Raw genomic sequence first — 27,026 nt, 5'->3', positions numbered from 1 at the left:
CACTTTTCTGGCCCTGGGAAGTCACAGGTACTCATCATGGCCACCCGCCTACTTGACGGATCCGAGACGCTGGAGCTGCATGTGCATGAATTTGCCACCTTTAGTGCAAACTAGGAACATTCTCTTTGGGGGCAGTTATATTGAGTCAAAACCTACTGGACATCTCTGTCTCTCCAGACCCTTAACAACAACATTAGCACCAAATAATCACATTTTCTTAGCAGGTGGTATTAATCAGAACCACATCTATGTCCTCAGCAGAAGACACCCCAGAGAAACTTAAAGCCACTTCGATTTTTTTTTCTTTTTAAATAATATAAAATAGAATTCGGTTAATGTTTCATTTCTCAATAAAGGATCAGTGTCAACAAAACCGCCTCTGACTCTGAACTCTGCTGTACTGTCTGGTAGGGCGTATCTGAAGACATGAGGATCCAGGAGCTGAGACTACTGGGAGCTTATTTAGTCTTGTCCACAGGAAACACTAACATCCACGAGTCCCTCAAAAGCAAATGCGACAGCTCTGAAGTGGGACTTTTAGGTAAACATATTTAGTAACACGAGACATGGCAATCACATCCAACATCAAGAAAGACCCTTTGCTTTTTAGACAAATGCATGGCAGCGTGAAATTCTGAGAGAGAGGAAAGCTTTACTTAACCCGAAGCAAGATCTCACCTTGACCTGGAGTGTGCACATGGCCAGCCAGGGAGCTGCCTGCCCCAGGCAATAAAACCTCACTTCCAGAAATGTAATCAGTGGAGAAACTGATTTACCAAAACTCTTCCAGAGACAATGCTGTACAATTAAATTTTTTTTTTTTGCTTACATAACCCCTAAAAATTTTGGATACTAAGGACCCTCTCTCCCTCACAATTTTAAGTTGACATCTAAAATTTTCATCATAAATTAAATAGTGGCAAAACGTATTTCCTAGTATACTGTAAACACACTTAAAAATAAACTATAAGGACACTCTTTTAAAGATATCCAAGAGACGCTAAACACTGTACTGATATGATACCCACCATCACTCATTCAAAAATACACAAACATGCTCTTAATTAACTGGAAAAATTTTGTTTGTCCTTTTTTCCCCTCTTTGAAATAATATTTTATTTCCACTTCTCCCAAAGAAGCTGATCCTAATTTTTTTTTTTGCTTGGAAGTCTTTACCAATCATTTGCTTATACTTTGCTGCAATAATTTTATGCCCCAAATTGAAACTTAAAAAGCCTTTAAAAGTTCCTGTGACTAGAAACCCCACTACAAGTATTTAAAAATTCTTCAGGACTGATTGATCATTACAATTATTATGGATACATAAATGATAAAACTATATAAACAGAGTAAATGTTTTTATTAACAGTTATTGACTGTAAATTTCTAGATATATTTTGGAAATGTAGCTCTTAAGGGGAGGAGGGGTAATTGGGGTGCTTTAATCGAACACGGCTGAGCCCTGGCACCTCCACTTTGAAAGGTTCTCTGTCACCCGGGGTGGGGTTTAATTGGGGATGAGGCACGCAGTAGCATTCAAAATGGTGGGGGGTGTGCCCTCCTTCTGCAAAGTGCCCACTTCCCTCGGCACCCTTGGGAGGATACATGCCGGAAAGAGGACACGTGTAAGTTGAGTGTCTGAACACCATAGCGGCCCCATGACTGTCTGTGCCCACGTGTTTCTTGCAAATCTAAGAAAAGTCGCCATTTGGAACCTCCCGGTTCATCCTACTTCTCTGCCCCTCACCCAGGTGGTCTCAGCCTCTCCTCTAAGAGAGAGCTGAGCAAATTCCTTAAAATATTGAATGGGGTGCTAACTGAGGAGGCTGCAGACCTGTCCTCTGGTCTTGGTCTCACCCTGACCTTACCCAAGGTTTACTGAGGAAATGACAACAAATCCCACTTTGCCTGATACTACAACTTGGTTTCCACACTTGATTCATGGCTTCAAATCTCATGTGCACCATACAGATTATGCAAAAAGAAATTTTACTCTAAAAATTTCACCTGATGTTTAAATCTTTGTTCTAAAAAAAGAAAAAAAAAAGAAGCATGTGAATGTAAGAAGGAGATACTTACCATATGTGTCTGCTGCAAATGGCATTAGGGAATTTAAGGAATTATTCAAACTACCAACATTAAGGTGGAATATTCCTTATTGACTTACATTAATGTTTTAAACACAGAAAAGTATACAGAAAACAAATGGCAAATGATCCCGCTCCCAAAGAATTCCTGTTGACCTTGAAAACGTAATACACCTGCATGGTCAGAAAATCCCAAATGGAGGTGAAATAAGAAATCTTAATTCCTCTCCTCAAAGGCAACTCAGGATAGGGTAGGGGGCAGGGGGTCCTTCCAAGACAAACAAATGCCCAGATCAGTATTCATCCATTTATCTTCCCTTCCCTCCTCTTTTTCTTTAAAATTTGACCCAAAGGTATCATATTGTTCTGTATCTTGCTTTTTCCACTTAACAAAATAGTGACACACACGCGTCTTTTTTTTTTAAACAATAGGTCCCTAGAATTTTATCACACGAAACCGTATTATACCACAATGTATTTAACCAGACTCCTACTAATGTATTTAGTTATCTCCAGGTTTTTGCTGATAAAAATGTTTCGATGACTATATTTTGGTACATGCTGCAGATGTAACCATTTCCTTAGCAAGAGTCATTTTGAGTTGGAGGATAGTTTAGACTTATGCATTCTAGAAAGGTAGAAACAATTTAGACTTCTGCCAAGATTGTATAAAAGTGTCCAATTTCCCCACACCCATTCAGGACAGGTTATCCACCAACATTTGCCAACAGAATGGATGTAAGATGGTATTTCACTGTTGCTTGAATTTACATTAATTTTGAGTGAGGCTGAATATTGCTTCATATGTCATCCTTTCATATGCTTGATTACTGGATTCTTTTTTCATGGATTTATAAAACATATTTTTGAGCTAAAGTACTAAGCATTTTTTATACATTGCCATTATTTCCCCAGTTTGTCCAATTTATCTTTTGAATATTCTTTTTTTTTCCCCTATGATATAGAAGTTTCAAGGCAGTTGCCCTTACCTGCTGCTTGAGTGCTTCCAGAGATTCAAATTCCAATCTGGCCAGTTTCATCTGGATGTGTCGCGGCTTATCAGGTATGGCAAATGCAAGGATGAACTTAAAAGCCAGGAGTGCATGCTGAAAACAAGAAAGAGTGCACGTTGATGGGGCTTGTCAGACCAGCAGGCAAGGAAACCAGCCAGCACCTAGGCACCCTGTGATCCTACTCAATCTTGGGTCACTTCTAATGACTGGCCTGTGATGTGTCACAGATCATCCAGGTCCATGAGTTAGAGCTAATCCACTCCAATGTGGCCCATTCAATAATTACTGATTTGCTTCACTTCATTCTTTTAAAATCAGATATTCCCCTAAAATGCTACTCTCAATGAAAAATAAAGTTTATTCTGAAAAGGCTTTCACAAAATGTTTTTTTCTACCTGTGTCTTAATCGTCAATGTATTTCAGCATGTAACACTTACAGAGTCAATTCTCCCTTTGCCCAAAAGCATCCTCCCTTGTGCTGTGTGTGAGGCTGAGTTACATGAAACGTACATGTGCCTTAAACAGCAGGTGCCTTGAATCTTCTGTATCCCCAGTAGTGCCTGGTGCAGTTTCTTTCATGAAATGATAATTAATAAATACTGATGAAATGACTGACTGTAACATACTACCTCACGCTGCAGATTCCAGATACTGTGGGATGGAAAAGTATACAGAAATGTAGAGTGTATCCTTTATAACACATAAAGTGCAGCCACTGTCACATGGGAAACTCAGACCCCGGCTATTTTATTCCGCTTCTACGCCAACATCACACAGAGGTTCTCTATAACACAGTAATACGAGGTTTATGATTATGCTTCTTCCTCTGCATGAACAGAAATAAACCAACAAGGGTTGCTTCCACTGGGAAGCCTGCTCCTCAGATGCACAGCTTCAACTCTTGATGCTTTTCTAATTGTAACCAGGATCAATACCCATAGAAATCTGAATGATCATAGGAATAAAGTTGCCTCTTTGATGGCAGCATGAATTACTAAGTATTAAAAGCTGTAAAATAAAATTTAAAGGTAGGAAATCATGGAAAGGCATGGTGAAAATCAGTGAAGGAGATGGAATAGCCTCTAAGAAATGTTACACTGAATTATTGACAGAAAAAGAAAACAGCTGGAAAAAAAATAAGTGAATTCCTTGGTGTGATATTTTCAAGAGGAGGAGGAAGGATGAGGAAGGATAAATGACATGTGGGTATCTCCTGGGAGAAGCATGAAGTAATGAAGGAAATTAGCATCATGCCAGAACAAGCAGTAATTCAATACAAAGACCTGAAAATCAGCAGAACCCCAGGGCAGGCCGGGCACAGCCTGATGCTAACGAGAGGTCTGGAGTGGACCAGGAACTGGCAGTCTTCACTGCAATGTGACTGCTGTGTTTGAAGAAGGAACTGGAAGACACTGACTAGGTGTCAATAGTATGAAAACAAGAGGACAAAGCAGCATGGATCATGACATTATATATTGCAATTCTGAACTAAGTGAATTGAATTAACAGGAACTTGAATATTATCTAGAAAGAATAAATGAGTAATTCAGAAAAAGCTATCCTGCATCAATATTTCATTCCAATGGAGTACTGAGATGTAATTTTATACAAGATTTAACTTCTTCAGAGGAAATGTTAGACAAGAAATAAACAAATTAGTAGATGAAAAGAAATCTGTAGTTTTCAGAAACCGTGAGACCTCAAGTTTCCGGACCCCCACCATGACCCAGTCACTGACCCCCTTCCACCTCTCCTAACTAATCTGTCCCCATTTTCTCTTCTCTGGGGTCTCGGTGGGAATTCCTGAGAAAGAAGGCCCAGCCGAGGTCTTCCCTTGTGCACAGGGTCCTGTAAGATGTGTTGACCCTTCTCTGGGAACCCGGCTGGCTCCTGGGTGACTGGGCAAGGCTGCCACGGCCTTGGTGCTCATAGTTTCCACACGACATATTCATAAAACTCTGCTGAATTGAAAAAGTTGGTATCTACTAGACAATTAGTTAAAACAGGAAGTCATTTTAACATGGTAAAAACACTTATGTATCAGTAAGCTTTTGAGTAGCTCCCCATAGTTTATTCTCCTAAAAACATTCTATAATAAATGCATTCAAAAGCTCAGATGGAGAGAAATCATTTTCTTTTGAACTATATTTGCAAAATAGGTTCCTAGTAGACCTACTTGTTTCAAGTTTGTCATTTCCTACTGAACAACTCTAAGGTCATGTGCTTTGAAGGCCCCCCACAAACCACAGAGCCCAGCACTCTTTAGCTGACTCGCAGCACCATGGAGAGCCAGCGGGAAAGCAGCACTGTGTCCATCCACTCTATTAATGCCTAGCGTCCTGGCTCACGGTCTAGGTGGGGAGATGAGGTGGCCATCACGACACCACACCTAAGTGTTCCTGCCAGGCTACATCCAAGGGCCAGGAGTGCTCAGGCCGGCAGATATCCCAAGTACCCCAAACTTTCCACAGGTGAGAGACGGCTTGCTGACGGAAGTTAAGTTTGAGCAGAGACGTGATGGATGAGGAGTTAGCTAGGCAGGGGAAGGGGAGGAGGTGTTTCAGAGAGGGGACAACTGTTCAAGGGGGTGGGGAGGGTCAAGAGAGGGGGCCACAGAAGCAACTAGGAGCCAGTGACGAAGGAGCCGGGTAACCAGGCTGAGGAGTGAGGAGGTGCTGAAGGCACGGACATGGGAATGACTCAATCGGATCTCTCCATCTGTGGCAGGGAGGGTGGACGAGTCAGCAGGCAGGTCGGCTGCGTGACCTGAGCCGGGGAAGAGCAGCGGGGTGAAGCCCCAGGAATGACCTGAGGGCTCATTGGCAGAAGACTGGATAGGAGGCTGTGACGCACACACTGAAGGATTCGCACAGGATGAGGAGCCAGCTGGATGGGAGCAGGGGCCTGTGTGGGCTGGGTTTTTTCGGTGTCTATGGATTGTCTAAGCAGAGACTTGGTCACACAGTGTGACAGAGGGGTCTCAAGTTCACGGGAGGGCTGGAGGCTGAGATCTGGGAGTCACTGATGTCCACGTGTGAGCGGCAAATAAAGCCGCGGGAACAGGCGAGAGAGAAAATATGAGGTGAGCCAAGATGATGGCAGAGGATGGAACTGGGGGGGGGTTGCGGGGACCAAAACGGGCGTGACTAGCAGAGGGGCGGAGCCAGAGGCAGGCTTGAGGAGAGCAGGCTGGCTGGGTGGAAACCCAGGAGGCTCAGAATTACAGAGCCAAGGGGAGAGAAGGGAGCCAGGCGAGGTGCGTGCTGAAGGCCAAGTACTTGAAGCCTGAGGAGAAACATTTGGGTGTAACCACCAGGAGGGCTTCTGGTGGCCCTGGTGGGAGGGTTCAGCTGAGGGGCCACAGAAGCAGGACTGTGGGTGGGGGGATGCTGAGAACAGACCGGCCAGCCAGGCTGCAGGAGGGAAGGGCTGACGGCAGGGTTCTCCCGCTTGCCAAGGAGAGGTGAGGCTGGAGGAGACCTGGGCTGGCCAGGGGTTTGTTCTCTAAAGGTCAAATCCTAAATATGATGAAATGCTTCCAGGGAGGAAGTGAGAAAAGAATCAAAGGTGAAGATCCTGGAAGAAGTTCCAAGGCCCAGACGCAGGGCGCCGGGCCAGGCAAGGGCTTGGCCATTAACAGGTGGTCTGACACTGTCCCTGTCGAGGAGGGAGGGCTGGCCACCAGGAACAAAAGCATGTAAGGGCACTAATTTGAGGCTTAAGAGAAGAATTCTAGAAGAAATTTATTGCTCAGAATATGCAATTCAATGCTTCACATGAGGAAAGACATGTGAGAATTACACAGTGTTCTCACTTTTCCTTCAGAGATCTAATCATAAATCATCAATAAATAGCCTTTCCTCAAAACAGATAATCATAAACCTCAGCAAAAAAAAGAAAAAAGTGTCAAAAAACAACGAAAACGCCAACTTTATTAACTTGACTAGGAGAAAACACATCAACATCTTCACAATGAAATTTTGTTTGGATGGCAGCACTCGGCAATCTCGTTATCTTCAGTCTTTAACAGACATGCATTTACTTGGGAAAGAACACTTATATGCAAAAGAGCACAGGGATCCCACTCCACACTTAACAAAGAATTCCCTGTGCCCTGCCAGGCTCTTCACCCACCTGGTCACCGCTGCCCACGTGCCCAGTAAACAATCCCGACCAGACAAGTTGCAGCTCAGAGAGTCTGCCTTTTAATCGAAAGTCCAGGAAACTGGGGGAAGCAATCACTTTGGATTCACCCACGCTGCAAATACACACAGCGCATGGATGCAGGGCCAGACTGCTCAGACAGTGGCCTTCTCCCACCTTATCTCTCAAAATCTTCTGTCATACCGGTTCCCCCCACTGACTTTGCTACACTCTCAGAAATTCCACCAATTATAGGTTCATCTGGCTTAAGGCACATCATCTTTAAAAAGTGAAAATATACCTCAGAGGGTTAAGGATGATCACCATTCACAGAATTAAGTTAATTAAGTTAATTAGCTGGTGCTGGCAATCACTCTCTGTACTCCCTCCACCCCCAATAACCTTGAGTACTTGGGAGAGGGGTGAGGAAGACACCACTGCAGCTTCAACACAGGGTACCAGCCTCAAGGAAGATGGGTAAAGAGAAGCAGAGAGGAACCAACGCTGAATACTCAGGAAGGGATAAATCAGACACACACTCCCCTTCCTTCTTACTGGGTTCTTGTACCCAGGATCCAGAATTCAAGTTCAGCATCGTGATGTGTTAAGTAAGCTTTTGTAGTCTACCCTAGAAACCTAAATGACATTTATAGAACGATTTCAAAAGATCAGTTTAAAAAATCTTGTTTATACTTTCCATACAGAAAATCTGTTTCCAGGCTGGGAACCACTCTCTGCTAACTGAACTGAGAAAAAAAAATGCAAAAGGCATTTTAGCTATTTTTACTTGTTTTCATAAATAAAAGAAAACCTATGGTAAAATACAAATCTGCTTGGATTTAAAGAAAAACACACTTGAAATGAATAGTTGGACTGGCTTTTCATAGCCAGTATATGAAAAGAGAAGACATCTTGTGGGCCAGGATTGTGATTCTTCACCAACAATCTTCTTTTAAAGTGAAACTCACAAAATTATATCCTAAACAGTGTAAAGGAGGAAAGAAACAGGGAGGGGTGGGGTGGGAGATGGGCAGAATTTTGAAACTAATAAATACAAAGAAGTTGGCTACCCATAACGATATGCTTCAAATAATGATTATAGGGTGTCTCAGTTGGAAAAGAGAAAAAGAACAGGACCAGAGAAAATAAGCACGCAGAAGCTACTGTTTTCTGGTGCCAGCGGTAAAGTATTGCCTACTCTGCCATCACTGTGTTGCTCACCTGTGGTCACGGCAGGGCTGTCAGACACTTGGGAGTCTCATGCCAGGTGCACAGAGAGTGAGTGGAACTGTTTTATTTTACAAAAACTAGAAAATTCATGATATGATTGACAGTAGCAGCTGTGTTTGTGCAATGTGTCCACAACCCTGTCTCTTTTGAAACAGAAAATGCAAATGAGAGTTGAATTCTTGGAATCCTGAAAAGCTAATTCGACTTCTACAGTGGTATGTTGGCTGCATTACCTTTTTCCATTCAGAGCCCAGTGAATAAAAGAGACTCCTTCAAAAAATGCATCCTCTGCTGATTATCAGACAAATTAAAAGTCAAATGCCAATAAAAATTGATTAATGAAGCTGAGATTTAAAAAATTATAGAATTAAGCACTTAAGGAAAAACAAACCTCAGGGATTTTCATTTTAAGGTAGTAGTTCAAGCATGCACATCAACTACCTCCCCACGGTCCCCTGAAATGACAGAATGATACAGTCTAAAAAGAATGAGACTGGAAAACAAGAGAATTTGCCAAAACTTCTGAATATAGGACTTATGGAGTGGAAAGTGCAGCTCACATCTCCTGAGACAAAGGCAGGTCCTCCCAAGGAGCCTCCAAGGGAGGCCAACATCAGATTCAACCCCACAAAAGACAGGAGTAGGGCAGGGAGTCAGCACCAAAGTGAATGCGTGGAAGAACTGCCTTTAGAAAAGATGGGGCTGTAGGAACACTTTCTCATGCCACCTTGTAACATAGTGACTGCAAGTTCTACTCTTGCACTAGAGCCAAAGACCTACCCTTTAAAGAAAGCATGTGGTCTTCTGGAAGGGTTCTTTGTGTGGGGTTGCTGGGGCCAAGAGGGAAGCTGAGCACAATGTCATGCCAGACTCCTACTGAACACGTGGAGGCCAGGGTGATATTAGCAACATGGCAGGACAGGAAGCCCCAAACCTTGTTCCCTGACAGAGACACTGATTTAACAACAATATACAGTCCAAAAAGCCTTTGTGAGAACTCCAGAAAACAGCTAAGAAGTACAGGATTCTGGGCAAGCCCAAAGCCAAGAACAGCTGCATTAAAATGAGTAAGAAAAGCTGCTGGATTTCTCCTCTGATAACTTTTCTCCAAGCTGGCACACTCAACACAATTAGGAGAAAACACCCAGCTTGTGGTTTCTCCTCCAAGGGGGAGAGAGAAGAGTGGAACGTACATCCAATGTTCAAACTTTTCAAGGATTTCCCTAGGAACTGGTTTCTGTCTCAATATACTCAGAGCACTGGAGAGGATTCTACATACTTTGGATGCCTGGGGGGCCAATGAGAACAAAGGAGAGATGGGAGGCTTGTTGAAGTACCAGAGAACCCGCGGTACTGAAGACAGACACCAGAGGGAGCAAGAGAATACAAACTCCTAAAAAAGAAACCAGCTGACCTCCTTAACTGGGAAACTACATGCACAAGTCCAGAAAAAACACATCCCCAGGAAAGGTTTGAGACATTCCCAGAATCTCTAGTTGGGTTGACTGGGGGAGGTCTTTGCCTGTAGAAAGCTAGTCTATAAAGACCAGAAGAGGCGGCTGCTTTTTCAAATCTCAGCAAAAAATAACAAGGAACATGAACAAAGAGGGAAATACGGTATAATCAAAGGAAAACAATAAATCTCAAAAAAATGACCATAAAGAAACAGAGATCTATGAATTATATGGCAAAGAATGCAAAACAATCATCCTAAAGAAGCTCAGTGAACTACAAGAGAACACAGACAACTAACTGAAATCAGAAAAATGACACATGAGCAAAATGAAAATCTCAACAAAGACATAGAAACTATAAAAAAGGAACCAAACAGAAATTCTGGAGCTGAAGAATGCAGTAACAGAATTGAGACATTCACTGGATGGGTTCAACATCAAACTTGTTCAAGCAGGGGAAAAGAAAATCCATGAAATCTAAGACAGGCCATTTGAAAGTATTAAGTCAGAAGAGCAAAAAGAAAAAAGAATCAAGAAAGATGAAGAAAGCTTAAGGTATTTAAGGGACACTATCAAGCACATCAATATATGCATTATGGGAATCTAAGAAAGAGAAGAAAGAGAAAGAGGCAGAGAGCTTATTCGAAGAAATAATGGTTGAAAACTTCCCAAACCTGAAGAATGAAGTGGACATCTCAATTCAAGAAACTCAAAAGACTCCAAGTAGGATGAACCCAAAGAAGCCCAAACCAAGATAACTATAATCAAACTGTCAAAGGACAAAGAGAATCTTGAAAGCAGCAAGACTTGTCACATCATGTACAAGGGAGGTCCCATAAGATTATCAGAGTTCTTAGCAGAAAAAATACAGGCCAGAAGGGAGTAAGATGATATACTCAAAGGGTGGAAAATAAAAACCTGTCAACCAGGAATACTATATCTGGCAAAACTTCCTTCAAAAATAAAAGAAAAATAAAGACCTTTCAAGATAAACAAAAGCTAAGGGAATTTATCACCATTACCTGCCTTACCAGAAATGCTAAAGGGAGTCCATTAAGTTGAAATGAAAGAATACTAGACAGCAACACAAGAGCATATAAAAATATAAAGCTCTTTGGTGAAGGTAAATATATGGACAAATACAGAATACAACTATGGTGGTCTGTACATTACTTTTAATTCTGATATAAGATTTAAAGGATAAGCACATAAAAATAATTATGACTATAAAGCTATGTGAATGAACACAAAATATAAAAAGCCATAATTTGTGACAGCAATAACACAAATGGGGGGATATAAAAAAATAGATATTTTGCATGTGACTGTAGTTTTCATCAGTTTAAAATAGATTATTATAAGATGCTTTATATACTCTCCATGGTAACCACAAAGAAATGCCCATAGAAGATACACAAAAGAAAAATGAGAAAGGAATCAAAGCAAGTCACTACAAAAAATCAACAAAGCACAAAAGACACCCAGAGAGGAAAAGGACAAAATAACTGTAAGACCTACAGAAATGAATAAAATGGCAGTAATAATTTTGTTACTATCAGTATTATTACTTTAAACATAAATAGATTATATTCCCCAATCAAAAGACATAAAGAGGTTGAATGAATAAAAAAAAAAAAAAAAAACAAGATCCAACTACATGCCATCTATAAGAGACTCACTTTAGATGTAAGGACACATGCAGGATAAAAATGAAAGGATAGAAAAAGATATTCCATGCAAATGGTAACCAAAAAAAAAAAAAAAAGAGCAGAAGTGGTCCTACTTATATCAGGTAAAAGACTGAGATAAGAAACAAAGAAGGACATTACATAATGATAAAGGGTCAATTCATCAGGAAGATATACTAGTTATACATATATACCCCTACCATCAGAGTACCACATATATGAAGCAAAAATTGACAGGACTGAAGGAAAAAAATAGACAATAATGAATAATAGTAGGAGCCTTAAATACCTCACTCTCAATAATGGATAGAGTAACCAGACAGAAGATCAATAAGGAAATAAAGGACCTGAACAGCACTGCAGACCAACTGGGCCTATCAGACACACACAGAACGCTGCACCCAACAGCAGCAGAACACACGCTCTTCTACAGCACACATGGGATATTCTCTAGGATAGATCACCTGTCAAGCCAAAAAAAAATCTTAACAAATTTAAGAAGATTGAAACAATATCAATTATCTTTTTAGACAACAATGGAATTAAACTAGAGATCAACAGCAGAAGGAAAACCAAAAAATTAACAAATGTGAAAATTAAACAGCACATTCTTGAATAATCAATGGGCCAAAGAAGAAATCACAGGGAAATTAGAAAATATTTTGAGATAAATGAAAATATCAACATTTATGGGATTCAGCAAAAGCAGAACTAAGAAGGTCATTTATAGTAGTAAATACCTACATTAAAAAAGAAATATGTCAATTCAACAACCCAACCTTATATTTCAAGAAACTAGAAAAAGAAGAACAAATGCTACCCAAAGGTAGCAGAAAAGATAATAATGATTAGAGAAAAATAAATCAGAAAATAAAAAGCAATAGAAAAAGATCAGTGAACCTAAGAGTTGGTTTTTTGAGAAGCTCAACAAACTCTTAGCTTGATTAACAAAAAAAGGGCGGGCTCAAATAACAAAAATCAGAAATGAAAGAGGACATATAACCGATGCCAGAAATAAAAAGAATTATAAGAGACTAGCATGAACAATTATATGCCAATAAATTGGATAACCTAGAAAAAAAATGAATAAACTCCTAGAAACATACAACCAACAAAGACTGAATCATGAATAAAATCTGAACAGATACATAACTAGCAAGGAGACTGAAACAGTAATTAAAAAAAAAAAAAAAAAAGCCCAGAACCAGATGCCTTCATTTGAGAATTTTATCAAGCAGATAAAGAGAAATTACATTTCATTTAAAAAGAGGGTAGAGAGTTTCAGTTTTGCAAGATGAAAATCTGTTGCACAATGTGCATACTGTTAACACTACTATACTTTACACTTCAAAATGGTTAAGATGGTAAACTGTACATTATGTACTTTTTCCACAATTAAAATAAAAGACTCACAGGCCAAAAACTGCAACAACCCCTCCCCCACAACAAGAAAAGCCAAACAAGGAGGGAGGGTTACTGCTGTTCAGGACGACAGACACTCAAGTTCTTCCGACTCAGAGTGAGGCCTGTCAAATCCCCCAGTCTGCTCCCTGCTCCTGAAGCTTCCAGGGACCCTCCTCCTGTAGAACATCCTATCACTGGGGACGCCTTCTAGGGAGCAGACCTGCACACCCACACAGGCAGAGGGAAGCCACGGCAGCTCCCGTTCTCACCAACCCAACCACCACAGAGTGCCACACAGCAGAGGACCACCAACACAATGACCAAGACAACAGAGCTAACCCCAGAGGACAACGTCGGAGCTCAAAGTTTACTGCCCGTGTTGCTATATGAAAAACAAGACAACCTGAGGAGTTAGTCCAGGAACATGAAAACGGAATCTAACAGGATGACATGGGAAATGAGAAACAGTAGCATCCTGTAAGAGGCTAAGAGAAAGGATGACCCTTTGGATTTGAATGCTTAGAAGATTCTCTTTTAAGAAGCTAAGTGTTAATCCTAGGATTATACTTCCTTCTCTTCAGGTTTAGTAACACTCTTTGGTTAAACAGTATATAATATTCATAATATTATAAATGTTCATTCTTCTGCTCTTACAATCAGCTGGGAGACAAATCATTGCCAATTGTAATTATAATTTGTGGTAGAAAAACAAAGGAGCCAGCAAACACGGGAAGATGTAGAGGGTAGGAGAAGCCAAGGGAAGATGAATTATGTTAACAGCCTCATCTTCAAGGAGAGGACAAAATTAAGAGACAAAGTTGACAAATCCAGAAACACATGCATTAAGTCAATTTCTGAAAGTTCTAAGGCAAGTTCTATAACAATTTACAAAATAATATTACAATAAAAATTGAGAGGATAAAGTGGGAAGTCACATAAGTGGGCTCAATAATTCTTTCAGAGCAACAGGTGTTGTCTAAGCTGACAGATCAAGAAAAGGAAGCACATCTCTTAAAGTTACAATGATGACTACAGAGGGGAACCCAAACCAGAAATCATTAGCAGGGATCGCCTCTGGGCAGTGAGAAAAAGCACGGTGCAGGGGGAGACTTCTGCTTTTCACTTTATTACACTGTTTGGACTTTGTGACTCTGCCCCCCCCCCATATGCATGCACTACTCCTCTACAGAAACCAAAAGACAGATTCTCTTCGTCTAGAGTGGGATCAGCAAATTTCTTAGAGGGCCATATTTTAGGTTTTGCTGCCACATGTCTCTGGCACAACTAGTCAACTCTGCCATCCATTCCCTGCGGCGTGACTAACAACCATGGTCAGTACACAAAGAAACAGGCACGGCTGCGTCTCCTCGCCACTTCATTAACAGACAGCGGGAGGCTTTGGTCCTCAGGCTGATGTGTGCTGCCCTTGGGTACAGCATGTGCAGAAAGACTGAAGACTTTAATTATTTAACCAATTAATTCATATGAATATTCATTCAAAGATGAGAAAGCTTCACGAAATTTGCCTTTGTCTCAATAGTTTCAAGACGGCTTCTCGTGGAGCCTTCAGACCCTAATGCCAGTGGGTCACTGCCAGACCCTGAGTGATGCAGTCGTGGAGGGCAGCATTCGTGACACCAGCACATGCCCTCCCCACCGGGGTCTGCGCCTGGTGCATGGAGGACCCACACACAGGGCGCAACAGGGAGTCACCACCATCACAGAGAGCCTGGGCCTCTGGTCTGTTCATTTGGCCTATTTCTCAAGATCAGTGAATTTTAAGTGAATGAGGAGTTGGGCTTAAAAGGTTAATGGACAGTTGAAATCTATGTGCAGGGTGTAAACCTCCTAGAACAGAGCACAGACAAAACATTCTCTGACATAATCTTAGCAATGTTCTCCTAGGGCAGTCTACCCAAGCAATAGAAATAAAAGCAAAAGTAAACAAATGAGACCTAATTAAATTTATAAGCTTTTGCACAGCAAAGGAAACCATAAGCGAAACAAAACGACAACCTACGGAATGGGAGAAAATATCTGCAAATGATGCAACTGACGAAGGTTTAATTTCCAGAATATATAAACAGCTCATACAACTCAGTAAGAAAAAACAAACAACTCCATCCAAAAATGGGCAGAAGACCTAAACAACCAATTCTCCAAAGAATGCATACAAATGGCCAATAGGCACATGAAAAAATGCTCAGTATCACTAGTTATCAGAGAAATGCAAATCAAAACTACAATGAGGAAACACCTCACACCAGTCAGAATGGCCATCATTCAAAAGTTCACAAACAATAAATGCTGGAGAGGGTGTGCAGAAAAGGGAGCCCTCCTACACTGCTGGTGGGAATGTAGCCTGTTGCAGCCACTATAGGAAACAGTACTGAGGTTCCCCCCCAAAAAACTAAAAATAGACTTACCATATGATCCAGCAATCCTACTCCTGGGCTTATATCTGGAGGGAACTCTAATTTGAAAAGATACATGTACCCAAATATTCACAGCAGCACTATATACAATAACCAAGACATGGAAACACCTAAATGTCCAACGACAGATGACTGGATAAAGAAGATATGGTATATGTACACAATGGAATACTACTCAGCCGTAAAAAATAATGCTATTTGCAGCAACATGGATAGACCTGGAGATTGTCATTCTAAGTGAAGTTAGCCAGGAAGAAAAATACCATATGATATCACTCATATGCAGAATCTAAAAAAAGAAAAAAATAGGACACTAATGAACTCAGCTACAAAACAGAAACAGAATTGTAGGCATAGTAAACAATCTTATGGTTAGCAGGGGAAAGAGGTGGGAAGATGTAAAATTGGGAGTCTGAGATTTGCAAATGTTAGCCACTAGATATAAAAACAGATAAAAAATACAAATTTCTTCTGTATAGCACAGGGAACTATATTCAATATCTTGTAATAACATTCAATGAAAAAGAATATGAAAATGAATATATGCATGTATATGCATGACTGGGACATTATGCTGTACACCAGAAATTGACACACTGTAACTAACCATACTTCAATAAAAAAAAATACAGCCATAAATAAATAAATAAATAAATAAATAAATAAATAAATAAATGATGTGTGCAGTGGTAAAAAGCAATAGGAAAAAACGTTAGGAGAATCAATTAAAACAATCAGAGAGGTAAGGGTAATTGGTTACTATAAAAACATGAAAAGTGTTTTACCTTTTCTTCCTCTATTTCATCACTTAACGAAACAGTGGTTTGGGAAAAATGCCAAGTAGACTAAATGAATAGAAGGAAGCAATTTAAAGGGTTACAAGTACATCAAGCCGAATGCTTCATCAGCTCTGCCCTTTAAAAATACAATCTCCACCGTAGGGACTTGTGAACAGAAGAGGCTCTTCACAGGTGAAGAACACTGAGTCACGAGGTTGTCATCTGTCACTGGGGTGAGAAAGCTGGCTTTCAAGGCTTTGGCAGTCCCTGTGTCACCAGAGGACACATCTCGCCCAGCATTAAAGCTCGTGGCCCTTGAAGGGTCTGACCTGAAGTACAAGGCTCCGTCAGCTTCTCTTAGCTGTAAAATCTCTGCGTTCCCGATACCGCAGCGGGTGCCACTGTCCAACACAGAGCTGGTACGGCTTGTCCTCACCCCAGTCAGGGGCACATTTCATGCACACAGCAGTCTCTAGGCCAGCTTTGATGACTGTGAAAGTAAGTGCAACCTCTAGGAGGGTTATGCTTTATTTGGAGTTTGTTTTGTTTTTCAATGATTATTCTGATCCCTTGACAAGTCAAAAAAACCAGGCAACACTTAGTAACTGTGTGCCCAGAAATGTTCTCTAAGGCCTAGAAGCAAAGTGATGCCCTGAGACTATATGCTTTTGCTTCACTATGTCCTTACTTCATTTACTTGAACTGCACCATCAAGTGAGAATTCAAATCACGCTGGAGAAACACACATTTGTGCCCTTCAAGTCATGAGCCACAGAGGCCAGTGTGATGCGCTCCGGGGACCGTAAGGCTGGTGGGTCTACCACAGTGAAAGGGCACAAAAGTAGCCTCCTGGAGTCACCTGCCTGATGTCTGGCTTGTTGGAGACAGAGCTGAGCCAGGAGCCCTGAGCCCTGAGCCCTCACCTGACCCCACCAGGCCAGGAGGGCGGGGCTCAGGAGACTCCAGGTGGGGAAGTCCTGCAGGACTGCAGTCCCAACCAACTCCAATGTCCCTTACTTCCTGGCCTCCCTGCCCCTCTGTTTATATTCAGAGATACACAGGTACAGTGGACACTGGAAGAATCTCTGAAGTTGAAAAAAACGTCTCCAAGGCCCGATGGCAGTGGGGATCTCAAGCCACAGTTACAAGAGGGGAGGAGAGTTCTTCCCCTTCATGGCAGTGGCAGTGGCTTAAGGCACGTATGTGACATGAGGCTGTGACTCCAAAGACAGTTCTTCATTCACAGACTTTGTCTTCTTCCCTCTAAATCTTTTCTTTTCTTTCTAGTGTTTTTTTCCTCTTCTAATTTAGATGCTGTGGCCACGGGAACACAATTTGTTCAGTGCAGAACTAAATGAGTTGAAAACTAGTCATATTTAATCACACTTCCTTAAGTCCCAACTACGAGGTAAAGGTACCTGGTGCTTCTCTGACACCACTGGACAAAAGTTCTATCCCGTTCCATTGAGTCTGCCTGCCTGTTCTGGACCAGCCTGAATTTGCCAAGGCCCTGTCTGGACGTGGCCAGTGAAACGTGCCCTGTCGAGGGGCTGCTGGTGCTACCGCATCTCCGGGGTCCCTGGAAGGTTCATGCTCCTTCCTCCTCCCCCAGGACGTCGTCTTCCTTTATTCCTACCACACTCCAGTCATTATGAAGCTTAACTGGGCACGTACAGGGGGAAACAGAAGCTAAAGTTTCCATGTCAGGACCACCTGGGGGACAGTGATGCCTGGCATAGAGACTTTAGAGCTGAAAGAAGCTGACAGAGCCTTTAAATTAAAGTCAGTCACTTCAAGGGCAAGAAATGGACATTCAGGGACGGCGTGTCAGGGCTGACAGTGAAGTTCTAGAGTCTTCACTCCACACAGAGCTGTCTCTCCCCACGCTGCACTCCAGGTGGCGCCCTGTGAACGTGCGGGGACGACAGGGGAGCACACGCTTGGGAGTCAGGGAGACCCCTGTGCGGACCCCTCCTGCAGGACGCCGTGCACACCAGTGAGTCGCGGGGGCCTCGCCCTCCCTGTGTGACACAGCCCCTGTCACACCCAATACGTGGTGGGTAGTCAACATACAGAAATGCTAATTCTTTTACTGAGGTATAACTGACATATAGCATTGTATTGGTTCCAGATGTACCACAAATGACTGGCTACTTGTATACACTGCAAAAGGATCACCACAGTAAGTCTGGTTACCATCATCACCACGCATGGTAATGACATTTTTTTCTTGTTCTGAGAACTTTGAAGAGAACTCTTATGCAGTACAGTATTACTAGCTATTGTCACCACGCTGTACTTGACCTCTCCATGACTCACTTATTTTATAACTGGAAGTTTGTGCCTTCTCACCCCCTTCAACATTTTGCCCACCAGCCCCCTCCTCTCCGGCAATCACCAATCTGTTCTCTGTATCTACGAGCTTGGTTTTTGTTTTGTTAGTTTGTTAGATTCCACATACGGTAGTTCTCTTTCTCTGACTTATTTCACTTAGCACAATGCCGTCGAGGTCCATCCATGTTGTCACAAATGACAAGATTCCATTCCTCTCTACGGCTGAGAGTATTCCGTGTGTGTGTGGTGTCGGGGAGTGTACACATCACATCTTCATCCATTCATCTACTGATGGACACTTAAGTTGTTTCCACGTCTTGGCTGTTGTAAATAGTGCTTCAATGAACACTGGGGTGCATATTCTTTTTGAATTAGTGTTTTAGTTTTCTTTGGATAGATACACAGAAGTGTAATTGCTGGATCATATGGTAGTTCTTTTTAAACATTTTTGAGGAAACTACAAATTGTTTTCCACAGTGGCTGCATCAATTTACATTCCCACCAAGAGTGTACAAGTGTTCCCCTTTCTCCATACCCTCCCTCACCAAAACTTATTACTTGTTGTCTATTTGATGACAGCCAATCTAACAGGTGTGAGGTGACATCTCACGGTGGTTTTGATTTGAATTTCCCTGATGATTAGTAATGTTGAGCACCTTTTCACGTGCCTGTTGGCCATCTGTATGTCTTTTGAAAAAATGATCTTCTGCACATTTTTAAACTAGATTATTTGTTTTTTTTGCTATTGAGCTGTATGAGTTCTTATATATTTTGGATATTAACCTCTTATTGGATGTATGATTTGCAAATATTTTCTCCCATTCTGTACGGTGCCTTTTCATTTTGTTGATGGTTTCCTTCGCTGTGCAGAAACATTTTAGTTTCAAGTAGTCCAATTTGTTTATTTCTGTTTTTGTTGCCTTTGCTTTTGTCAGATCCAAAAATTCATTGCCAAGACTGATGTCAAGAAGTTTACAACCTGTGTTTTCTTCTAGGAGGAAGCCACTCTCTGTTACGGTCTTCAGGTCTTTGATTCAAGTCTTTACTCCATTTTGGGTTAATTTGGGGGGTATGGTGTAAGGCAGTCATCTGGCTTCATTCTTTTGCATGTAGTTGTCTAGTTTTCCCAACATCATTTATTGAAGAGACTGACTTTTGCCCATTTTGTATATTCTTGCCTCCTTTGTTGTAAATTAATTAACCATATATATTTGAGTTTACTTCTAGGCTGTCTATTCTGTTCCGCTGACATGTCTGTTTTTATGCCAATACCATATTGTTTGATTCCTACAACCTTGTAATGTAGCTTAAAATCAAGAAGTGTAATGCCTCCAGCTTTGTTCTTCTTTCTCAAGATTGCTTTGGCTATTCAGGGTGCGTGAGATAATACAAAATATGTATTGGTTTATGCTCCCGGTTTCTGGCACAGGGCTCCTGAAGCCCGTGTAATTTCCTGAGTCACAGGAGTGTGTTTTGTTCTAATGAAGTAACTCTGGGTGGGCTCCTACATGGCTCCTGGATGCGGGCTGGTCACTAGAAAGACCAAACTAATATTATAGGATTGGAATTTTTAGCCCTACCTCCCATTCTCTTGAGAGGGGAGAAGAGCTGAAACAGAGTTAAGGATCAATCATGCCAACATGATGATGCCTTCATAAATCCCAAAAGTACAGTTTGGAGAGGTTCCAGGTTGGTGAACACATGGAGATGCTGGGAGAGGGGCTTACCTGGGGAGGGCATGGAAGCTCCACGCCCTTTCCCACATATCTTTCCCTACACATCTCTTCCACCTTGACGTTCATCTGCAACCTTTAGCATAGCCTTTTATAATAAACCAGTAAATGCGAGCAAGCTTTTCCTGAGTTCTGTGAGCTGTTTAGCAGATTAATCAAACTGGTGGAGGGGGTCGTGGGAACCTCCAATTTATAGCACGTCAGTCCGAGGGCCAGTTAACAAGCTGTACTTGCATCTGTCATCCAAAGTCCAAAGAGGGGGTCTTTGGAACCTCCACTCTATAGCTGGTCAGTCAGTCAAGCGCAGGTGATAACCTGGGCCTGCGACTGGCATCTAAAGTGTGTGAGATCCCTCTTGACTGTGGGTTGCAGCACCAGGGGTGGGGTTTTTGGCGAGACTGTGTCTCTGCCTTTCCTACCCATCCTGACGTGGCCCTCTTCTGGTTTGATGTGAAGAAGCTATTCAGCTATTTTCAGGTCTTTTTCAGAGGGAATTGTTCCACATGAGCTGAAGACTTGATGTGTCCGTAGGAGGAGGTGAGCTCAGGATTTTCTTGCATTGCCATCTCAAACTGCCCTACAGAAACACTCATTTCTGAAGTTACTATGCTACTATTTTGTCAAATTGGGCTTTCTGGCCATCTTTAACTCAATTTGGGACTCTAGACCTTAGTAACAGCAATTTAGCTAATCAGCTATTTTATTTTTTATTTTCGCAGCAGGGGGAGGTAATTAGGTTTATATATTTATTTTTAATGGAGGTACTGGGGGTTGAACCCAGGACCTCATACATGCTAAGCATGTGCTCTACCACTTGAGCTATACCCTCCCACCCTAATTATTTTTTTGAAGAAAGAATTACAGCAGAGAACATTAGGGTCCTTCAATGGAGCCTCCTAAAAATCAAACGGTATCCGCTTAGAAATGAAAAGAGAAAGCAACTCCTCTTAATTTTGCTCTTTGTAAGTCTTCATGTAAGTCTTCACTCCAATTCAATTAATACTGGTTATATGCTCATTTTATAAATGTTCTGTGGAATGTCACTGTCTGCAGTTCTCACTCTGAACAAATGTTTCCAACCAAAATATACTTCTAAATCGAGAACTTGTGCCAGGATCTAATAGTTTTTACATTTCAGGCACCAAACTACACCAGTGACATCAGGTAATTAACTAGGTGATGGATGACAGAAAGGTCCTAAACTGCATCTCAGACTCTGCAGAGAAGACAAGCCTGATAGACTGGGCAGAAAGGGGTGGGGTGCTGATCTCTGCCTGCCCCACTGCGGACCTTTCACTGCCACAGTCATCGAGCAAATAATTGGTCTGCTTAGTTATTGAAACCCTCTGCTTTGTATGTTTCCCTGAAGCAAGATTTATCATATTTACTACTGAACATACGCTTCCGTTTACTATTTCTGTAACTGACAAATTTATACAAAACCAAATGAAACGCCTCAAAAATGACTTAGAAGCACTTCTGGTTTCAGCTCCAACATGTACAGAGCTTGGAAGATACCACTCCTGTCAATACAACCTGAAAAGGCTGGACCAACTGAAAATTAATGACTTTCTTGGGCCTGTCTGAGAACTGAGGGCAAACCGCCACCCCAAAATCTGGAGAGACAGGTACATCCAGAGAGATAGAACAACCAAGACCTACTTAGCTGGAACAGAGGCTGCTGGAGCCAGAAACTAGCAGGAACACTTAACTGGTAATTGCAACAAATTGCTAGTGGTTGAGTGTGACTAGCGAGGGTGAGAAACCCCTAAGGGTTGCAGTCTTAGGGGGGCCCTCACACTTTCACAGGCTTTCCCTCCAGGAACTCTACTGGGTTTCCATGGTGAGGATACCAGAAGGATCCCCGCCATGGATCTTACAGGGGGAGGGGAGGAGTAGGTATGAGGACTTGCTGCTCAGAGCCCTCTCCACAACAAAGGCTTACTCTCCAAGCTTAAGGACTTAGCCAGGGGAAAATTCTGAAACTTGATTCACGCTGGAGTAAGGAAATTCCTCCCTGCTCCAGCCCCCTCCAGCCTTCCTGTCTCACCTAGGGAGAAATAAAAACAAAAAGGAAACATAGTCAACAAGGAAATAGACTGAGAACTCTGCAGAAAGGGAAGGGGAAGGAGGCTGGTGGAAGAGCTACACCAGTGGAGGGATACTGGTGGAGGACACAGTCCTGAAACAGTGCGCTACTAAGTAAGACTGAGATTTAATGGGAAGATTGCAGAATGCATCCCCTCCCCAACATTATTCCACATAATCACATACCATCAGGGCTCCGGTACAACAGCAGTGGATTACAGTTACATTAGATGCAAGACACAGACTCTCTTGAGCAGGAAAACATAGGGAAGCCCACAGTGAGGAGGACATGAGAGGAACTTACAGCCTCTGGTACCTACAGCCAGCATAAACGCTGAATACAACCCAACTCCCAGCTAGACTAAATTCTCAAACTAAGGGCCCATTTACCTCATCGGCTGCCTGATAGACCATGACTGACTTTCAACAAGAAATTACAAGGCATGCCAAAAGGAAAGGAAAACACACTCTAGACACACCATCAGAACCAGATTCAGATATAACAGATTTTGGAATTATCAGGCAGGGAATTTAAAATAACTATGATTACTATGTGAAGGGCTTTAATGGTAAAAGTAGGCAAAATGCAAGAACAGATGGATAATGGAAGCAAATGGAAAATCCAAGAAACAGTCAAATTGAGTTGCTAGAAATCAAAAACACTAACAGAAATGAAGAATGCCTTTGAAAGGCTCGTCAGAGCACTGAACACAGCTGAGGGAAACCCAGCAATCTTGGAAATAAGTCAAAAGAAATTTCCGGCACTGCAATGCTAAGAGGAAAGAATTAAAAAAAAAAAAGATGGAAATAGCCATTAACTGCGGGACAGTATTAAAGGGTGTAGCATGTGTGTAATTATGATACCAGAAGAACAAGGTCAGAACGGAGCAGAAGTATCTGAAGAAAGAATGGCTGAGAAATTTCCAAAACAAATGACAGACATCAAATTAAAGATCTAGGAAGCTCAAAAAACATGGAGCTAATACTAAAATATCTACACCCAGTCATATCACATTCAAATTGCAAAAAACCAAAGACAAAGAGAAAAACCTTGAGAGAAGAGAGGAGAAAAACACCTTGCCTCTAAAGGAACAAGAATAAAAATACAGCAGACTTATCATCAGAAACCATGCAAAGCAAAAGAATGAAGCAAAATATTCCAAGTGTGGAAAGAAATCACCACTAAGCTAGAATTTATATTCAGCGAATTTCTCTTGCAAAAGTGAGGGAGAAATAAAAACTTTCTATTATTTTAGAAGTTATTATTCTATAAGTCTGAGAGAGAGAGAGAGAGAGAGAGAATGAATGACTGAATGCTGAATGACAGTGTACTGCCACCAGACCTGCCTACAGGCAATGTTACAAGCTCTTCAAGCAGAAGGAAAATGATGTGGGTCAGAAACCTGAATCTACAGAAAGAAAGTGTCAGAGAAGGCATAACTGAAGGTAAAACAAAACATTTTATTTTTCTTATTCTTAATTAATCTAAAAGATAACTGCTTTTTTAAAGCAGTAACTATTGTTGGGTGATTACGGCATATGGATAAATAAAATGAATGATAGCCATGTTTTAAGCAACAAGGGGGAACTGGGACTCCTTTGTTATAAGCGCCCACACTACATATGAGGTGGTTGGTATAGGATTATTTGAAGGTGGACTTAGATTAGTTAAAAATGTGTATTTTAAACTCTTTGCCAAACCACTACAAATTTTTTAAAAAAGAATTATAGTTGATAGACTAAGAGAGGAGATAAAATGGAATCATACAAAATGCTTAAGTAAAACTAGAGAAAGCAGGAAAAAAGGGAAAAAATAAATAGAGAACAAATATAGCAAACAGAAAACTGAAAAACACGGTATATATTAATCCAACTATATCAATAATCATTTTAAATATGAATGGCCTAAATATACCAATAAAAAGACAGAGAATATCAGAAAGGATAAAAAAGGAAGGCTCAGCTCTCTGTTCTCTGCAAGAAACCAATCCTAAATATAAGGTTAAAAATAAAGGGAGGCACACAGATCTTGGTTTACTAATACTGTTCTCCAACTAAAAACAAACAAACAAAACCTGAGCTCCCTGGAGAACTGGCTGATTCTAGGAGGGGGCAGAAAATATATAAAATGAGCCTGGAATATCTTATAGTGCCAGAAAATAAGGAGGTACTCAAAAATAACACACACACACACACACACACACACAGTGAGGGTGTGTCAAAGGGACTCAGAAGCCAACTAAGAGAGCCCATAATGGCCAAAGCTGGAACAGTTTGAGCAACAGAATAAAGTCATATTGCATGATAACTCAAAATATAAAATAACTCAAAATATAAAATAAATATCATGAGTCTATAGTGATACAAATAAATGACTGAATAAATACATAAATGGGGAGAAGAGGCGAATACCCTTTGTGGAAGAATTCCAAGTAATTTATATAGACAGCCCTCAAGGAGGTGGAGCATAATTCCCCACTCCCTAAGTGTGAGCTGCACACAGGGACTGCCTTCTGAAAAGCACCATATGAAAAGGGCGAAACAAGAATAAGTTTACAGTGGAGAAATCCGACAGTCACTTCTCCAGCCAGGTGGGCAGTGATAAGTCATGCGGACAGCATGCACACTTGCTGTATAAGGCAGTTTGGCCACTAGGTAAAATCCTAAGATTTGGCACTAAATTATTTTTCCTATTCTAAAAGTCAAATCCGCCCTCAAAGGCTAAAGATTTGTTACTAATGAAATAGACTACAAGGAAATTCTAAAACAGGCTTACGTAACACTCTCCAGGCTTGTAACAGTATATTCACAGAGTTGTGCAACCATCACCACAGCCAATTTCAGAACATTTTCCTTTACATTTCCAAAAAAACCATTCCGTTTAGCCATCATCACCTACCAACCCCCCCATCTCCCCAAGTCCTAAACAATCATTAGTCTGCTTTCTGCATCTACAGCTTTGCCTAATCTGTATATTTTATATAAATGGAATCACGTAATACGTGGTCCCTTGTGACTGGCTTTTTGCTTAGCACAGTGTTTTCAAGTTTCAGCCATAGTGTACAGTGGGTACTAGTAATTCATTTCTTTTTACTGCCTAATAATACTCAATTGTATGGGTGAACCCCATTTCACCTATCCATTTGTCAGCTGATGGATGTCTGGGTTGTTTCCATTTGGAGGCTATTATAAAAAATACTGTTATGAACATTTATGTACAAAATTTTTGTGGATACGTTTTCTTTTCCATTGGGTATATACTGCAGAGAGGCAGGAAGAAAAGTGAGTGATATAGGGTCCAGAAAGCCAAATGAGAAAAGTGTTCCCAGGAGAGAGGGGTCAAGTCAGATGAGAAATGACTGTGTGTTAGCAGGCTGCTGGTTACTAGTCACCTTGAGGAGTGGCGTTGAGGTGGAGGGGTGGTTCAAGAGACAACGAAGAAGAATACTTGGAGAAAGTGATCATGGACAACTTTTTAAAAGGAGTTTTGCGTAAAGAAAAATGGGGCAAAAATTGGAGGGAGATGAGAGGTCAAGATGGGAGAAATAAAGGCATGTTTGTGCGTCGATGGGAATGATCCCCATTTAATTCCCATTTAGGAATTAAAATGAGGCCAGTCACATGGCTGTATGGCAGGAATGAGGTCAAGGGTAAGACTGGAGGTGAGGGGGCTGAGGTCGGGGGCAGATGGGTCAGTGGAGGAGAGAGATAAGAAGTTGGCTGCTCTGGCAGTGAAGGATGGACAGGGACATGTATTAGAGACAGGGTTTGCAGCCAGACCTTTAAGTCCTCAAGGCATAGAGGTGAGTGCCCTGGGGGGAGCCAGGATGCACCTGGATATCAGCTGGTCAGCAGGAGAAGAGAGCTGTCTCCCTGGGCATCTTCCATCCCACTGACCCCTCTTCGGATCAGCTGAATTTAACTGATCTGACTAGTGGGTTCCTCTTTTCCCCTTTTACCATCTGGGGGCCCCTCCTAGAACTGCATGGGTGCTGCCTGTCTGACCTTCGCTGTGCGTGCAAAATTTCCAAACATAACAACATAACCAAACACTCATTCCAAACTTTTTTTCTCCTTTGGGACCAGGCTCTGACTCTAGGTCTTACGGACAAAGATGAAAAAGACACACACAAAACAAATTGTTACACCCTGTGGTCACAATGCAGCATTTACACTGTAGAACAATGTGCTCCAGACCAGCTACTCTAGACTAAGGTCCAAGTGCAACAGCAACAAAGAATTGCATTCACTCTAACTTCTGTTGCGTGGAGAAAAGTAAAGAGAATATTTAACACTTAAAAAAAAAAAACCCAAAAAACACTTAAATACCTGCTACCTGATGAAATAATTAATTTCTTTAAATAGGAATCAATGCACTACTTTGCGCACTCCTCAGACAACTTGGGTTGGCTCCCTCCCTGGGAACTGAGCGCTCAGCAAGGAGCAACAGTCAGCAACACCTGCAGAGTCCTTAGGAGAAAAGGAAAAGGTCACCACAAAAATAGGATCTTCACACAGTGCAGTTTATAATTAACAGTGATCCTAATTGCCCTTTTGGATGTCACCTGTTATACAAAGTGTGTATATTTTGAAGCTCCAAGAGTTCTACATTACGCTGGTGGCACTAATTTTTACCTT

General features: G+C 41.6%; 1 protein-coding gene across 9 annotated transcripts in view; it reads right to left on the bottom strand.

Annotated features, from left to right (window-relative positions):
• The window catches only part of ANO10 (anoctamin 10), a 221,950-nt gene that overhangs the window by 42,556 nt on the left and 152,368 nt on the right, over positions 1 to 27,026 (bottom strand). For all 9 annotated transcript variants that reach the window (XM_074345110.1, XM_074345111.1, XM_074345112.1 and 6 more), the window contains one exon: positions 3,077 to 3,193. In XM_074345110.1, coding sequence (XP_074201211.1) covers positions 3,077 to 3,193 — 117 coding nt within the window. Of the gene's footprint in view, positions 1 to 3,076; positions 3,194 to 27,026 lie in introns of those variants that run through there.

The sequence above is a fragment of the Camelus bactrianus genome, chromosome 17, assembly GCF_048773025.1.
Source record: "Camelus bactrianus isolate YW-2024 breed Bactrian camel chromosome 17, ASM4877302v1, whole genome shotgun sequence".
Taxonomy (NCBI): Eukaryota; Metazoa; Chordata; class Mammalia; order Artiodactyla; family Camelidae; genus Camelus; species Camelus bactrianus.
This window is presented reverse-complemented; position numbering and strand designations above follow the sequence as displayed.